Genomic DNA, 18162 nt, shown 5'->3' with positions numbered 1-18162 from the left:
CCGCGAGCTCGCCGTCCCGCCCCGCGCTCCACTAACTTCGGGGTTGCGCGCGCCGCCCGCGTCCTGCTCCGCTCGCCCCGCGCTCAAGCCGCGACCGCCACGGGGCTCGCGGTTCCGGGACACGGAGCGGGGTGCTCGGGGGATGCGGAGAGGGGCGCGCCGTCCCGTCCCCGCCCCCGGCTCCCAGCCCGTGGCGCGCCCGTCGGGACAGCAACTCCGGGGTTGATGGGGCCGCGCGCGCAAACTTTGCTGCCGCGCGGGGCTCGAGCCAGCCCCGACCCAGGGCCGCGGGGTGCGGGCCGTACCTGCTGGTGCCGCCGGCGGCTGCAGCCCGCTCGCCCGCGCCCGGCCCGCTCGGCGCGCCGCCGCCACCCCCGCGCGCAGCGCGTCCGGGCCCTCCCCTCGCCGCCGCGCTTCCTCATTCCAGCGCAGCATCGCACCGCGGCCCAGCGCGGGATGCGGCGGTGGGCGCTCTGCCCGCGGGCCCCGCAGCCCAGTTCGGCCGCGGCGCTGCGGGACCCGCGAGGAAGCCGTGGGGGGCGCGGCGCCGGCGACACGTGCGGACCCGACGGGAGGAGGGGACATGCGCCGCCGACTACCCCTGCGCCCTGGCCGCCAGGTGGCCCGGGGCACCCGCGCCCTCGACCCGCGAGGGGACCGGAGGGACTCAGGACACCGTGAAGCACTTCACGCGCGTGTGGGAGCGCTTGCCGCCCTCCCAGCTTCATGGCCCTGGGAAGGGAGTCCCCTTGGCTCCCGCGTTCGAGCTCGGGCCCCAGGATCCCAGTGCCCACCCGAGGGGTGGGAAAAGTTGATCCTCCGCAAGCGAGGGGAAGGCGCTACTGATTTTCCCAGACAACCAATGGAATACCTCTCGTGGCTTCCCTCCCACCCGCTCGCGGCAGAAGTGAGGATGGCGCCTTCCATCGCGGCCCGCGCGCGCTCGCGGGTGTGGCAGGGCGGCCGCGGGCGGGGGCCACCCCACAGCCCCCTGGTCGCGAGGAGACCCGGCGCTCCTGGGTGCAGACAGGGATGCGCCTCCGACAGCGGGGCCCCTTGCATTCTACCAGGCAGGCCTCGCTGGAACGAGCAGGGCCAGGCCAGGAGCGTGGAGAGGCCGGATCCTGGATCCTGAATTCCCCGGAAAGCAGCCAGGGCCCCTGGGGGGCTGCCATGGCCGGGCCCATGCACCCCATTGCTGCCTTGGGAGAAGTCCCCTCTGCCCACCGTGAGCCCCGAAGAGCTGGTACCCAAATCCTTCCTGGACCACCTAGCGAACCCCAACCTCTCCGTGGGCAGGACAGACCCTCAGGGCACACATCCAGAACTCCTGCTGCCGGAGGAGGCTGGGCCAGCAAAGAGCCCCTGGGTGCAATTCCGTGTACTTCCCTCCACCCGGTGACCAGGCTCCCCAGGGGATGTGCAGGGACTCCTCAAGCATCCTGGCCAGGATGCCATGAAGCAGGTCCCCTAGAGCTGTGGACAATGCTGTCTAGGCAGAGGCAGCAGCACCCTGAGCTCCCAGCAGTCTCTGTAAACCAGTGCCTTGTCCCCAGTGGACCCGGATCCCTCCATGCCACCAAAGCATGTCCTCCGGGGCGTCAGAGCAGAGCCCGAGGGCACAGGCACTTCGGTGGTCTGACCGAGGTCCTCGACCTCCCAAGCTGTTTCCCCATCACCTATAAATCGGCGGTGATATGTCAGCCTCTTCTTGTGATGGTGTGTGGGTTTAGCAGATCCTAAAAGGAAGATCTTGCCATTTGCCCAGTCACTGTTTATTCGACGTCACCCTCTGGATGGGAAGCTTGCGCCAGGCACAGGTGCTCACTGGCCCCCGGGGCAGGTGGGAGCTGGAGGATTGCCAGGCTGCATCCTGGTGTGTGCGACCAGACGCCCTGGAACCCTCAGGGGGCTGCTTGCATCAACTGCTGAAGACTTAGAGACAACAGGAGGGGCCAATCTGAGGGCAAACACATTTAGGGGAACCGAGGCATCATGATACTTTCCACTTTATGTCTATCGTCATTTTGGTTAGATATCAATGATATATAGTGCCATGGTCACAATGTCCAGGTGTTAAATAGTTCAATTTATTCAGGCAATAATGGCTAATTTATTCTCTTGAGAGTGTTACCGTCAAAAGAATGAGGACCACCTGTGGAATCGGCACTCAGGACCGTGACAAAGCCGGTGGGACAGGTCCCAGCAGAGACTGAGAAGTTACTGAAAGAGTGAGTTTTCTCAAGTCCAAGGGCAGCAGAGGTGACGGACTGTGCTAAGGGTTTCCTCACTCACTGTGTGAGTTTTGGGGAAAGTTCCTGCACCTGCCAGACGTGAGTGTCTGCAGAGCGTTCTGACCCCACAGTGGTGTCATAGAATCAGGTGAAACTCACCGAGACAAAGCACAAAAGCAGTACCACAAGCGCATTTTTCTTCAATTAAAAAAATGCCTTAGACAGAGTTGAAATGTGCATTCATGTGGTCGGGCAGTGGCTGGGCAGCAGTGAGGATAGGTCTCAGTACCAGGAAAAGCTTCTTTCTTTCTTTCTTTCTTTATTTTAAAGAAACTCTGATGGTCCCTCTTCAGTGTGATCTAAGGGAACACATGGGGTTCCCTCTGAAACTGGGGGTGAGCAGAGAAGGAAGCTCCAGGCTGGCGAAACTCCCGCAGCAAGGCTTTGCCTGTCAGCTTTCTTTCTCCCAGTTTTCATGCTCTCTCAGCTTCCAGGTCTCTGTTTCTGCAAACTATCCAGCACTCCCCGCCCCAGCCCCGCTCCATTCCTGACTCTTTCCTCTGGTCTGCCTCCTTGTTTGGGCCCTGTTGCTGCCTTCTGCTGCAGGTGACAGAGCGGCCGCAGGGGAGAACCCCAGGGGAGCTGGCCAGAGCCTGGGCCCCCAGTGCGGGTGCACTCACGGCCTCTGCCCTGGCACCTCCGTCTTCTGATTCTGAAACAGAAATTCACACCTGCTGCTGACCACTGCACCTTTGAACCAAGAACATGCTGCAGCTCCCACACCCGCTTCCTGATGACTCTACCCCTTATTCCCTTTGCTGTTTGTAAGAGAAAAGCACTCGGATTCCCAAAGGCGGAATTTAGTCTATGGGCATCCTTCGGTTAGAGAGAGAATCAACTGTGTCAGACAGTGATTTGGAGAAGGGAAATCTACACAAAAGCTTGCTGATGAAACGTCTCTGAAAACAAAGAAAGGGCAAGTTCAGAGTTAAGAGACAGAGAGCGATCTTGCCGGCCAGGAAGGGGGTGGCTGCCCCATTTCTGGAGCCAAGCTTGTGGTGGTGGCCGGCATTGGTTTATTGGGCAGGCGTGCACCGTACAGGTGGCGTTTGAGATACAGGTTGCCACAGGAATGCATAGTCTCGCCCCTCCAAGGGGCTCACAGTCTGGAGACGTCCATGGACAACTTGACAATGGCATTTGGATGTAAAACACATCCAGACCACTCAGAGGGAAGAGGGGATGGAGGGAGGGTGAGTGGGGGGCTCACGAGAAGATCTCTCCCCAAAGGGAGAATCAGCCAAAGCCTCACAGTAACGGCGCAGTGACTCCCCCTCTGCCCCCAGCATCCTCTCCACCTGACAATGTGGAGACTGCTGTCTCACTCTCCTCCTGAGGACCTGGGGCTCAGCGAGGGCCACTCCACCGGGCGTGGCTGGGTGATAGACTCGGAGTCAAACTGCTTGGGTGAAGTTGTGTGGTGCGTTGCTAGGGTGCCCTGTAAGCCAGGAACAGTAGCGGTTTGTCATCTGGATGACAACGGCAGCCACAGAGGCACAGAGCTCCATGGAGGAGAGTCCTGGAAGCCTTGGTGTCTGCCCCGCCCCGCCCCGCCTGGTGAGTCACTGATCTGCATGGAGGCTCCGGTCTCATGTCCACGGAGAGGGAATGCATGAATCCCACATCTGCTGTCAGCAGGGAAGTGAGGGGCCCCCTGGGGACCCATGTTGCTACCTTGTCCTCCGGGAAGATGTTTAGAGCAGCCGTCCAGCAGAGTCAGGACACGGAGCGCCCAAAGGGTGCCCCAGGGTCTCAGCTGGGGCTGGGCTGAGGGAGCTGCCAGGACGCTGTTTCGGTCCCCGAGGAGAGCTGCAAAGGAGGAGCTCTCCGTGGGTGCAGCCGGTCACCAGGGCAGTAAGGGACCGTGACAGAAACTCCCACTAACGTTCCCGAGGCAGACACGCGGGACCCCACGCTTGCCTGGATTCTCGCCCGCGTCGCTCGCGGCTCCCACTCCGACTCCCGCCCATGGTACTGGAGCTGCCTGGGGAAGGCCCTCGACAGACCTGCCCCTCCAGTGAGTCCCGTGAGGGCCTCCCAGGATCTGTTTCCCGGCAACTCTGTCCAGACCTCTGCAAAGATCTGCATCTGCATTTCGGGCCGCCTTCTGGAACCCAGGCTGGCGTACGTTGGCACCCCCGCTCCATCTCCCTGAAGGTTGAATAGGCCTGTGGAGGTTCTCGTGTCCCCTGGACCCCTCCCCTCGAAGCTGCAGGACTGTAGCCCCTTCGGCCTCATTTGACAGCTCTGGCACCAGCCGGGGCTGAAACCTTGGCATCATGCGTGGTGCCACTCTTCTTGCCGTCCTGTTCATCAGATCAGTTCTGTTGGCTCTGCCCACACAGGGCTGCACAGTGCAAGTCCCTCCCAGCACGCTGCAGCCTCTGTAAAGGGCCGTGACCTCCTCTTGGTGGCCCCCCCCCCCCACAGAGGTCAGGGCGTGACGAGGGGAGGATCGGATTGGGCACTGCTTTGCATCACTCCTGGGAGGACCGCGACTCTCGCTCCTTCCTCATGGGCCCCCAGCCCCTGGAGGCCGGCTACCCCTGCCCAGGGCTGCTGCTCTGTTTCCGGCCGCTGAGCCCGGCTTTGCTAGCCCTCAAACACTGCAGGCCAGCTCCGTGTCTTTGCACGTACTGCTCTCTCTTCTAGAATGGTCTCCCTTCAGTGCCCCCAGCCTGCTCTAAGGTGTTCATCGCTCGCTGCCTGCCTCCCGGCACGGCCGCCAGGCTTCCTGCAGAGCGTTCCCGACTCTCCATCCTGCTCTCGGACGCTGCTTTCGTGTCTCCACCAAGAAAGCTGAGATGCGGAGGTGGTGTTTTCCTTTTTGGGGGAGCTGTCTTGTCCCTCGAGCCTGGAACGGTGACCAGAGAGTGGTCGGGCTTTCTGACTTTGCTGACTCAGGAGAAACACTGGACAGCAGCGCAGTGAGGAGCTGGCCGCGTGCGTCTCCATCTCACCTGCCCCACCGTGCTGCGGTCCCAGCGTCGCACACCCGCCAGGGCTCCCTCTTTCCCCAGCCCAGGGTCTGTGAGCGCTGGGGCTGTGGGCACCCGGTGCTCCAAATCGCTCTCCTTGGGTCTGTGGACGACCTGGTCCTCCCTGTGCGTCCGTGTGCCTTCTTCTGGTCACCGTCAAGCTACTTTCTAAGGAGGAACGAAGAATAATTTCCAAGTGCCGCATTTCTTTTCTTTTTAAGATCTATTTGTTTATTTGAGAGGCAGAGTTAGAGAACGAGGAACAGACAGAGGGATAGCACTTCTGTGCACTAGTTCACTCTCCAAATGACAGCAACAGCCCGGACTGGGCCAGACCAAAGCCAGGAGCCAGGAGCTTCATCCAAGTCTCCCATGTGGGTGCAGAGGCCCAAGCACTTGGGCCATCCCCTGATGTTTTCCTAGGCACATCAGCAGGGAGCTGGATCAGAAGTGGAGCAGCCCAGACTCCAGCCGGTGCCTATATGGTATGCCACTGTCACGGGCAGTGGCTTTACCCGCTATGCCACAGCGCCGGTCCTCCCCTTGGCCATTTCCATACCACGAGCTTTTCCTGTTCTTTTCTAGTTGTATCAGGAAATTATCCTAGGTGAGCTGATGCTTCTTTCTGTCCATAGGAAAGACACAGATCATAATTTAGTAGGCCAAGCCCAGGGTTTCTCTTAAATCGAGGTTTAGAGATTATTTAAAGATCTCGTGTATTTTGTAGCTGCACACAGCCCAGTGGCAACATATCCCCTGTATTATTTGCTCATAATATTCTTGTGCCTGCAGATCTGTTTCTCTAACGAAGAGAAAGAATTCATTTTCTGTGATACGCGTTTCAGAAACTGGCAACTTTATTTCCAGTTCAGAGCTCAAATTCACAATTTTCTTTGGCTCACACAGTGTTTTGCAATTAAACCGAAGGGTTGGCTTCTCATCACAGCATCCCTTTATTTTCTCTGATTGCGCCTCACGAGCCTTTTCTGCCAACGAGCGTGTTTCTAGCAGGCTGGACTGAACGGCCCTGCGTGCTGGGAGCGGGAAGGAAGTTGTGATCTGCAGTTGACAGGAGAACTTGCCCAGTGAGGCAGCCGGGACACGGGCTGTGCCGCCCACAGATGACAAGCAAGTGGCTAACATGGGGTAGAACCAACAGATCTGGCCCTGTTGGCCACACTGCAGCACGCAGACGCACGCTAATTGGTCACACTGCCTCGGTGGTGAGTTATCTATCCCAGATAAAGCTCAACTCGGGCCCATCCCCCTCACGCTCCTGCAGCCCGAGGAGAGCCCTTTGTTCATCTGGCCCTTTGGGTTCCAATGCCATTAAGCCTGTAAGACTCAGAGCCGCTCCACATGATTGATGGCGTTTGAGCCGGACGCCCTGCTGTAGCGGAGTTCTCCGAGCAAGTCCAAGTGCAGCGGTCGATAATCGTACACTTAGCAGTCATCCCTTCGCTGCAGAAGTGTGCTTCCGTAATCACCAGCGAAGGTTGGACCCGGCTCTCCCAGTGAGAATTTCCTCTCCGTTCCTGGAGCTCCCAGCTCCCGGGCAGCTGTGCAGCCGTGTGTGCACCGTGTGATGATTTATATTTGTGTGGCTTTTGAGCTGATCAGCAAAACGCCCTCGTCGGTCTCCTGCCTGGGGAAGCCGGACCTGGCACTTGAGAGAACCTGAGAAAATGGACCCTTCTGAGTGAGGAGATTTATTTTTTAAGGAAAGACAGGAATCAGAGGGCTGATTCCATGGAAGCTGAGAGTCTAACAGTGGTTACCAGGGGTTGGGGAGGGGAGGGTTGGAAGGAGGACTGGGGAGAGGTTGTCGGTGGGTACTAGGTTGTAGAACTTACAACTGGGTTATAGGGAGACTGGAGAAATAACTTCCAGTGTTCCGTTGCACAGCAGGGCGACTGCAGGTGATGATAATGTGCTGTATATCTCAGAGAAGCTAGAAGGAAGGACTTTGAATGTTTCCACGACAAAGAAGGGACAAGTCTTGGTGAGTTTTGCTCTATACTTGTTCACACGTGTCAAAGCATCACTTGGTACCCCATAAGCACATGCAATTGTGTGCGCCATTTGTAAAATAGTAAAAATTAAAGGAACACAGCTGCTTCTTGCTGACCACCAGCTAAGGCTTGACCTGTGACCTTTGGATAGGTGCCTCGAGCCCTTTGGTTACTTGACAGAAATGGCATTGCATGGAGTCTTCTGCCAGTGGAGACCTTGGCCGCCCCACCGAGGGGTTCTACTTGGCTCTCAGAATAGTTTGCTTTGCTTTTAGCCCAGGTGTGAAAAGTGGACTGGGGTAGAAAGGCACATGGGCCCGCTCTCTTGCGCTGCTCCCCTTGACTGAGTTGGGTAGACAAGTGCCTGCCTCTTGGTTCTTGCCCGTGGCGTTGGCTGCACCCCCGGCCTGGGCACCAACAGCACCCGAAGGCGGGAGAACCACACTCCTTGTCGCTCTGCTTCTTTCAGGATAGGTTTTCACTAGAATCATTTCCTCGGAATAATAAATTTAGGAGCCTCCCACAGTGGAGCTGACAGCAAAGGCAAAGACTGTCAACCCACCTCCCCCCGTGGTGGGAAACTTCTCAAGGTTTTCCCAGCAGTGCATTAGGCACGCTGCAAGAAGCCACTGTTGTGCGCGTTTTGAGACTTCATGTCTTCCATTAACCAATTCTTAGACAGAAGACCAGTGTCTTCATTCCCCATGCTGTTGAAGTGCTTTACATAGACTTTCAACCAGTTGCTAAATTGCTTGAATTTGTTAAATGTACAAAAGGGCCTCCTCCCCGTTGATGGAGTGAAAGTAGATGTTTGATTAAGTAGATAGCTAGAAGTGCTTCCCCCATCTGATGTGTTAAGGGGGTATGTCTGAGACTTAGCACTCAGTTCATGCCTTTCAGAGGGGAGGGAAGGGTATTTAACAAGGTTAATAATGACAGAAAGAGGAATTGACACCACAAAAGAAAAAGAATCATTCTAGCATTTCGTGACAGTTCAAAGACAGATGTCGTTGGCTAAGTGAGAATCTCGTAGACACAGGGGTAATGTACACCTTATATGCATATGGATTAGTGAAAGCAGTGCCAAGTCGGGGGGTGCGGCATTGTCAAACACGAGACATAGCTCAGAAACCTGGGGAGTGACTTACTATTGATTTCTTCACTTAAAACCCCATCCTGTTGTCTCTCCACAGACAAAAGACAACTGGCTCCAAGGCAGAGGCAGGTCAGGAGCCGCTGGGGTTGCCGCTTTCTGCCTGGGCTTGCCGAGGTCACCAGGGGGAGGACTCTGTCCTCCTTGGGTGAGTTTTTCATCTGAGCCCTGTGTGCTCTCCCTTTGTTTAGCTGGGCCCTGGTCATCCAGCAGGGCCATGTCTAATTCCATTTTCCTGACGTCCATGATGAGAGATTCCGGAACTGTGACTGATGAGACCCCAGCCGGAGCAAGCTACGTTTTCAGTCCCTGGAAATTGACCACGATGACCCATCCCCACCCCTTTGGCGGGCTGGACCGGCCTTCTGGGCTCGGGAGGACTTTGGCAGCTGAAGAGCCTCCCTAGCCACAGGTGGTTTGGTCTGGTAGCTGGAGGTCAGGAGACCTGTTCTGCTGTGACTATCTCCACCCTTGGGCAGGTCGTGCAGTCCAGTTGCCCGACTTTTGGGTTCTTCATGCCTAAGAGGGCAGTGGTTGATCTCTATGGACGCTCCTAGCTGATATTCCATGACACATGTTAGCCCTGGTGACACGCGTCCATGAGGCTGGCGTGGGACTGAGCACAGCTTAGAAGAAGAAGCTTTGCTGGCTCTTGGTCTCCCCTCTCCAGGTCAACCCTACCTCTCTACCATCTATGGCAGGATGTGTCCAAAAGCCCCAGGCACCGGGGGCCAACTATTCTACCGCTACTCGGGGCCTATTCTGTCCTCCCCACCCTCCACCGCCCACACACACACACACACACACCCGCTAACTGCACCACCTGGAAACCTCCACTGACCCATTCCTTTGGCTGGCCCTGGGCCACTGGACCAGGGCTGTGTGAGCAGGAAACAGGAGTCCCACGCACTCCCCACCCAGCTGCATGGTGCAGCCAGAGGCCCCGTGGCCGGTTCGCAGTGCCTGCATGAGAGCCTTCGTGTTCCTCACGGTGCTGTGGTTTTCCTGGGAAAGTCCTTCTGAGTAAGAGGAGAGACACCTGCCGAAGGCCCGATTGCTGGCTGCACGGCCCCAGGGAGCCTCGACGGAGACGCGTTGATATGGGGCTGAAATAAGCCTACTGATCTGGGGAAATCCTGAGGGCCGCTGTGAGCTGGGCAGCTGTGCTAAGTGGGAAGCGCTTTGGGGAAAACCCACAACTTCCCCAAGTGCCTATGTAAATGCCTGCAGCATGGAAAATTAGCAGGACGAGCCCGAGACCTCAGCCGACCGTCGTGTTTGCTGGAAACACTGAGCTGCCACCCAGGAGGGGCGGTGGTGTCAGGGTGACAGCCACAGCCTTCCACCATCGGCTGCCTGGGAGAAGACCCTGAAGAACCGCGGGACACTCGAATGGAGCAGCGAGAATCTGAGAAACACGGCTAAACTGTAAGGACCTATGGAAAGTGAAAGTCGGAACTTTCCCTGAAGAGTAGGAAAGTCTCCAGGAGGGCGCCACGGGCAGCCGAGGGGATGCTGAGTCGTCAGCGTGGGAGGGCTGGGAACCGCACGCAGCCACCTGCCCCGCACCCTGACTGCACATTGCAATGCGGGCTGGCCGGGCAGTGCCTTTGCCAACAGCTGAAGCTGGACGCCAGGGGTTCCTTATATAACCGTCTCCATTTTTGTGTCTATTTGATGGTATTTGTGATGGAGTGTCTTATGAAAGAAGATCATTATTACAGGCAAATGATATTTTGAGATAATATTTGGAGTGAACATGAAAGGGGGTTATATTTTCCAATAAGCAAAAGCTCTTACAAATTAGTTTTTAAGAAGATACATTTATTTATTTGAAAGGCAGGGTTACAGAGAGGCAGTGAGAGAGAGAAAAAGAGAAAGAGAAAGATATCTCCCATCCGCTGGTTCACTCCCCAAATGGCCGCAATGACCAGAGCTGGGCTGAAGCCAGGAGCTTTTCCCGGGTCTTCCATGCTGGAGCAGGAACCCAAGTACTTGGACCATCTTCTGCGGCTTTCCCAGGAGTGCATTAGCGGGGAGTTGGATCAGAAGCAGAGCAGCCGGGACTGATTTTAAAAATTCAGTAAACAATGGGCAGAGGATTTAATTACGCAGTTTACAAAACAAATACATAAGATCATGGAATACAAGAAAAACAATTTTATTAGAGGTTGAAAAACTGAAAATCAAAATAAATTGTGGGGTATGACTTTTTATTTATCACACCTCCAAACTCGTCATTAAGAAATGCAGACTGGACTCCTGCTGGGGCTCATTGGAGAGTTTGGGGGGAAGTGAGGATTCGGCACTCATATGCAAATTGTGGCAGGGCTGGCACTGTTAACTCTGTAGCTTCAAGGAATGCATGCAGAGATAATGGTTACAGATTGATACACACATGTGTTCAGAATAAGGCTTTTAGAAATAAAAATTGAAAGAAAACTAAACACTTGCCAAGAGGGGAGGTAATATTTGATGTATTCATGTAAATGCATATTTAATGCTGTCAAAGTACATGATAGGAGCCTATTTCCTGAGATGTAAAGATATCACCTTTGCATAGCTGAGTGAAAATGCAAACCGTAAGAGAGCTTTAGCATTTTACAGCATTTCGTGTACATCAGAAGGCTTTCACTAAACCGTTAACATTATCTGTGGATTTGAAGTTCTTGAATGATTTGTACTTTCTTTATGATAACTTTCTATACCCCTAGCTTGTACTACATTACCACGTATTAGTAATCGTATGAGTCATAGAGAAACAGAACTCATAGGATATGGAGAGATCTACAGAGAGAGATTGCTTATGGGAATTGGCTCACATGACTACCAGGGCTGAGAAGTCCCACGGCGTGCTCACTGCCGCGGGAGGCAAGAGAAGGTGTCTGTGTCGTTTAGTCCAAGTTCCAAGACCGTCAACCCAGAGCTCCATCCCACAACAGGAGAAGGTGGATGCCCCCGGTCAGCAAGGGGAGGGGAGGGGGCAGGGGAGGCTTCCCCCTTCTTGAGCCTTTGTTCTTTGAGGCCCCTGACAGGTGGGAGGACATGCAGCCTGTTGGTGAGGGTGCTCTTCTCTACTGATCCCTTCTGGAAACACCTGGAAGCCGGGACTTACCACCTATCTGGGCATCTGAGAGCCCAGACAAGATGACAGCTGACCTTGACCATCCCAGTGATACTTAATATCATCAATAAAGCTATGTGCAGTTAAAAAACATTGTCAGTCGGTTTCACAGAATATTAAAAGAAGCATTAACAAGAAGCTAAGTTGGGTCAAAATTACGTTGGAAACTATCGTATAAGAATTGATTCATTCTGCAAGGGGAGTGTTTTGAAAATTAATTCAACTCTAAGAAATTGAGTTCCAGAGCGTCGGATGCACATACTTTGAGAGCCTAATTATTAATTTCACCAGGAAAGTGAAAGATGGGGATTTTTTTAAATATTAAACACAATTCAGACATAAATACTTCTACAAAAGCATTCATACTACATCCATCTCCTGTCTAGAACCCCAATGTGTAACACACTCTCATCAAGGATGAATTATGGGGGAAAATGAAAAAAAAAATGAAGAGTGGCACACGTTTCAAACAATGCACTCAATTAAATACTCCTTAAGAACATGAAATGAAGATGAGCAAGAATAAGCCTCCTAACCAGAGGAAAAACTTAGCACATAGAAACATTGTTCTTTTATGCAACAGAAGCACAGTTTGCTAGACAAAATTGACCAGTGAAAAAAGTCTTAAATAATGCTTTGAGGCATTTATGGTATAGTACACATAACATAAAATTCACCATCATAATTGTTCTCAAGTGCACAGTTCAGTGGCATTAACTTCATTCGCAGTGTAGCCATTGGCCCGGTCTGCTCCCAGAACTCCATCAGCCCTCAAGAACCCAATGCCTGCTGAACCATCCCTGTATTCATCCCCCACCCCCAAGCCCCTGCAAATTACTACCGTGCTTCCCATCCATGCATTGTCTAGTCTGGACGTTCATGCACATGGAATCATACACTATGTGGCCTTCTCTGCCTTCGTGGTGAGTTTTGAGGCTCATCCACCTTGTTGCATGTACCAGTGTTTCACTCCTTTTTATAGCTGAACAATTCCCCTGTATGGGTGGATCATGGCTTTTTAAAAGATTTTATTTATTTATTTGAGAGGTAGATCTACAGACAGAGAGAGGGAGAGACAGAGAGAAAGGTCTTCTATCTGCTGGTTCACTCCCCAAATGGCTGCAACAGCCGGAGCCGGGCCCATCCGAAGCCAGGAGCCAGGAGCTTTTTCAGGGTCTCCCACGTGGGTGCAGGAGCCCAAGCACTTGGGCCACCTTCTACTGCTTTCCCAGGCCATAGCAGAGAGCTGGATCGGAAGAGGAGCAGCCAGAGAGTAGAACTGGCGACCATGTGGGAAGCCTGCACTGCAGGTGGAGACTTAGCCCGCTACACCCAGCACCGACCCCATCATGAATATTTTTAAATCCGTTCATCTAGTGACGAGCATTAGGTGTTTTCTACCTCTGGCTATGGTGACTAGGACTGTCAGAAACATTTACAAGCAAGTTTTTGTGTGAACACCTGTTTTGGAACCTGCTGTGTACCTAGGAGTGGATTGTTGGCTCCCATAATGATTCTATGTTTAACCATTGAGGGATTTCCCAACTTCCCACAGCAGTTGCATTATCTCTAACCCCCACCAGCGATGTGGTGTGTTCCCACTCCTCCAGTTGCTTGCCAGCACTCACTATTTTCCACTTTTTGGTGATAGCCGTCGTAGTGGTTACAAGGTGACATCTCGTTGTGGTTTGTGCTTGCATTTCCCTAGTTACTAGCGACGCTGAGCGTGTTTTCACGTGCTTGCTGGCCGTTTGAACGCCTTCTTTGAGGGAATCTCATCAAGACTTTGCCCCTTTTTAAATGATTGATGTTTTTGGTTGTGTTCTTTATAAATTCTGGATACTTTATATCTCTTGACTATATGGCAGTATTTATGTAATCTAGGGTCCAGAATCGTGTCAGATACATGGTTTCCAAGTATTTTCTCCCACTCCTTGTGTTGTCTTTTTGTTCTCTTGACATTGTCCTTGGTTGCCAAAGGTTTTAATTTTGAAGTTCAGTGTATCTGTTCTGTCTTTTGTTGTTTGTGCTTCTGGCATCATATTTTAATGGAATTGTAATGTATTTTTAGGGAATCAGGTTTTTTGATAAAAGGAACTTTGGATTGCTTTATAATCCATGACTGTTTATTTAAATATATTTTCTTTCCTTCAGAGATTTCAGATTAAATTATTGGTATTCATTTTTTGTTTAAAAATGCATGCTGTTAATCTGTTTGGTGAAAATGGAGCGTTAGTGTAAAATATTGAAAGTGGATTTTATTTGTTTTCTTAAAAGTGTGACAGAAATTTGTAGTCTCAGTGTTGGGAAGATAAACCATGTTCTAGTCACGGAAAGTGATACTTTTGAAAGGTGATTTTGTTCCCTGGATCTGGATCCAACGGCTTGGGTCCCCTTATAATCAAGAAATTAGAGAGTTATAAGCGGAGCCTTTACTTCTTCATGGAGAATCAGAGAAAGAAACTTGGTCTCAGCATTCAGGATTCAGGATGGGGTGGTGTGATGCAAAGGGTTAAGGCGCCACCTGCAATAGACACCAGCCTGTGTCAGGGCTACGACTGCTCCGCTTCTGATCCAGCTCTCTGCTGTGACCTGGGAAGGCAGTGGAACATGGCCCAGGCGTCTGGGCCCCTGCACCCACATAGGAAACCTGGTTGAAGCTCCTGCCTGCTGGCTTTGGCCTGGCCCAGAATTGGCCACTGGGGCTATCTGGGGAGGGAACCAGCAGATAGAGGTCTCTTCCTCCTCTGTTGCCTTTCAGTGAAATAAAATCAATCTTTTTAAGAAGAGAATTCAGGATGATTCTAAAAATGACACATTGGTCAATTTAATATCAATCGCTAGCTATGAGGGTGGTAGCCGATGAGGTGATTAGTGACAAGTTAAACACTCCCGTTCATTTGTTTTTTTTTTTTTTTTTTTTTTTTTTAGTTTTATAAAATACAAATTTAGGGCCGGCACCATGGCTCACTTGGCTAATCCTTCGCCTTCGGCGCTGGAATCCCATATGGGCGCTGGGTTCTAGTCCTGGTTTCTCCTCTTCCAGTCCAGCTCTCTGCTGTGGCCGGGAGGGCAGTGGAGGATGGCCCAAGTGCTTGGGCCCTGCACCCATGTGGGACACCAGGAAGAAACACCTGGCTCCTGGCTTCGGATCGGCATAGCTCCGGCCGTAGCAGCCATTTGGGGGGTGAACCAATGGAAGGAAGACCTTTCTCTCTGTCTCTCCCTCTCACTGTCTATAACACTACCTGTCAAATAAATAAATAAAAAATCTTTAAAAAATAAAATAAAATACAGATTTAATTTTGGTTTTGGAGCAAATCAATCCAAGCTGAAAGCCAACGACGAAGCAGCCCAGTAGCTCCTAAAGCCATAGTCTGCTCTCAGAAACCTGTCAGCAGGATGCAGAGCGTGGAAGTGCATGCGTCTCACCGAGAAGACACACAGTGCCAGATTCCTCTGCCTTCCTACCACAAGGACAAAAATCCAACCGCAGAGAACCCAGTGCTGGCAAGGGTGCACTCTGCCTGGCCGCTGGCGGGAATGGAGGAGCGTACGGCTGCTTCGCAAGACTCTTACCGTACGATTCAGCAATCACACGCCTTGGAAATTTCCCAGATAAGCTGAGAACTTACGTCCTCGTGTGAACCTGTGCTCAGGTGTTGACAGCAGTTGGATTCATAATCCCCAAAGCTTGGGAACAACCAAGATGCTCTCCGTGGGTGAATGAATAAATCAACTGGGGTCCAGCCGGTCAGCGATCAGCTTCAGCAGTGAGGAGAAACGGGTTTCAAGCCAGGAAATCGCATGAATGAATCCTAAAAGTATTTCACTAAGCAATCTGAAAGGTCCCATGTGTGTGACCCTCCCTCTATGGCATTAGGCTGTGGAGACAGTCCCATCGGGGGTTGCCAGAGGCCGGAGGGAGGGATCAGCAGAGCCCATGGATTTTCTGTCCATGAAGCTACTCTAAGTGAGAACACAATGGTGGACCGTGTCATTACGAGTTCTCCCGAGCCCTTAGAGTGTCCAGCTCCATGAGAGAACCCTAACTGAACCTGCCACCTGGGGTGCTATGCGGTCAGTGCAGGTCCACCGCCTTGGTGTGCGATGTCGATAGTGCTGAGAGGTCGCGTCCAGTCCATTTTGACGTGGACCTGGGCGGATGACTGCTTCGGCTTCTTTCCCGGCCTTTTCCTCGTGCCCTCCTGGGGCTCCTGACCACTGATGCCGGTGTCTGTTGGTGACACCAGGGCAGGGGGAGAGCCCGGCTGGTGTGGGGTGTCGACATGCAGATGGATGGGCAGACTGGGTGACTGGCTGCCCTCTGGCTTTGGCTCCCGTCCCCCCAGTTCTGAACCCCGAGGCTTCGCCCACAGGGAGTGGTTCTCTGACTCCCCAAGGCAGCACGTGTCCCGTCACCTGCAGGCTGCTGGCTGCCATCCAAGAAGTTGTGCTACAGGGGCTGTGGGTGTGGCCCAGCCCTGCAGATCTAACCAGTTCACCCAGCCTTGGAGAAGCACCTGCCGTGGGACTGAGGGACAGCCTGACTCAAGAGCTTCCGTGGGGCTGCAGGCAGGAGTCTGGGGGCTGCTTTGGCTGCTCTCCCCGTCCGTAACCTCCTGAGGCTGACGCAGAGGAGGGTCCTCAGCAGGAGCTGCCCATGTGCTCGGGCCAGCGAGCTCTGCGGCAGACATCTGGACGCTGCAACTCCTTCAACATGCTGGGTGCTGATGGAAAGAATGCCACGTCTGCACACCACCGCCGAGACGCCTCATTTCCTAGCAGAACCACATCGCCAGGTGCACCGAGGTGCACTCACAACAAACACCCTCTCTTCCCCAGAAAGTTCTGAGCATGGCCACATCCTGGCCTGTTTCCTGTTCGCGCTTCTCAGGAGCCGGCTCGTGAGTTTAATCACTGCCCCCACCTGGTTCTCCCAAAGCCGGTTCAGCACCCTCCGAGTGTTCCGGTCTCTCATGGCTGCCGCCTGAGCTGGCTTCTGCGGAAGCAGTCGCAGTGCCCTTGAGGTGGTCCTGGGGTGCAGAGGGGAGCAGCTGACAGGCAGGAAGAAGCCCACCTGGGGCAGTGATGTCAGCCAACCGCGGAGGGCAGCTGAAGCGGGACCAGGGACTGCTGGGAGAGGCCCCAGCACACCCGGCTGTTGACCCCTGGGCAGCAAGGAGGCCGGCGCTGGCCCATCGACTCACTTCCCAGAGGCTTTCACGTTCTAGCACATCCATCCAGAGTGTGTGTGCATCTGTGTGTGGACCTGAGTGTGTGTGTGTACATGAGTGGGAGTGTGAACATGTGTGTGTCTGAGTATGTGTGTGTACGTGAGTGTGAGTGTATGTGAGTATGTATTATGTGTGTCTGAGTGTCTGTACATGAGTGTGAGTGTGTGTATGTGTGTGGACATGAGTGTGAATGTGTGTGGACATGAGTGTGAATGTGTGGACATGAGTGTGAGTATGTGTGTGTGTACATGAGTGCGAGTATGTGTGTGTGTGTGTGTCTGTGAGTGTGTGTGCATGTGTGTGCACTGGAGCAGGGTGTGTGAGAGCCCAGAGGATGGGAGCAGGGCGCCCACCTCCCGCATCTCCCCCCATAATCCCCTTTCTTCCCAGAGACTCACACTGGCTCCATTTGTGCACTTTGGAGTCTGAGTCTGGCCATGTGGTTATGGGCGCCAGAGGAGAGCTCTCAGGGCCAAGAACCCCAAAAACTGCCCCGACAGCATCTGATTCTGTGCACTGATGGCACATACTCAGACACACACTCACATACACTCACTCATGTCCACACACACTCAAACACATACACACACTTTCCTGGGGAAGGGCTCCACGGCTTGTACAGGATGTCAGGGCAGGTCTGTGATGCCTACAGAGAGGGTCAGGTGCCTGGGGCTCACGTTGGCCAAGCACATTCATGCCCACGGTGTCATTGGCAAGGGCAAAGGGCTGGGAGCAGCGGCGTCCCTGGCTGCTGCGGGAGCACTCGCCAGAGGTGGGTGTTGGTGCCAGAGAGGGCAGGCCCACGGGGAGCAGGATGCCTGGGCAGCCTCCGCAGGGGAGCTTTGGCCCTAAACAGACCCCCAGCTCCGCGGGGGAGGCCATGCGGCGGCTCCGTGGGGTGGGTGGTTTGGCCTGGGAGGTGGCACACACCTGCGCTGCAGTGTGCCCTGGGGGCATGGCCCCTGCTCCCCGAGCACATCGCACCTGCTCCCAAGCCCTTCCTTCCTCTCTCCGGCTCGTCCCTGCCAGTCCCCTCCTCCCTTTCTTCCCAGCTTTCCGTCCTGCGTGTTTGCTCTCTCCATCGTTTCTTCATCATCCACCCTCACCTGGATTCTCGGGCCAGGCCCTGGGCCAGGCTCCAAGCCTACAAGATGCTGGCCTTGCTCTCTTCACCCAGGGACTGCAATGTTCAGTGAAGCAGGCGCACGCGAAGCCGAAAGCCATCCAAGGCCATGAACGCTGCAGAGAGGGGGAGATGCGGGAATTGACAACCCCAAGGATGCCGAGGGCTTCTCCATAAATCAGAGGATAAGTGAAGACTTATTGAGGTCTGAGGTCACCGGGGCTACACATGTCGCTGCTGT

The 18162-nt window shown here is 53.9% G+C and overlaps 1 protein-coding gene across 9 annotated transcripts in view; it reads right to left on the bottom strand.

The window, feature by feature from the left end:
- Positions 1-513, bottom strand: part of IKZF1 (IKAROS family zinc finger 1) — a 93369-nt gene extending 92856 nt beyond the window's left edge. For 2 of the 9 annotated variants that reach the window (XM_070059466.1, XM_070059463.1), the window contains exon 1: positions 306-510. In XM_070059466.1, coding sequence (XP_069915567.1) covers positions 306-435 — 130 coding nt within the window. In that variant the 5' untranslated portion in view covers positions 436-510. Of the gene's footprint in view, positions 1-305 lie in introns of all 9 variants that reach the window. The other 7 variants (XM_070059459.1, XM_070059462.1, XM_070059465.1 and 4 more) reach the window with 6 other exon arrangements.
- Between the last annotated feature and the right edge of the window lie 17649 nt (positions 514-18162).

The sequence above is a fragment of the Oryctolagus cuniculus genome, chromosome 16 (genome assembly GCF_964237555.1).
Source record: "Oryctolagus cuniculus chromosome 16, mOryCun1.1, whole genome shotgun sequence".
In the NCBI taxonomy this organism is placed as follows: Eukaryota; Metazoa; Chordata; class Mammalia; order Lagomorpha; family Leporidae; genus Oryctolagus; species Oryctolagus cuniculus.
This window is presented reverse-complemented; position numbering and strand designations above follow the sequence as displayed.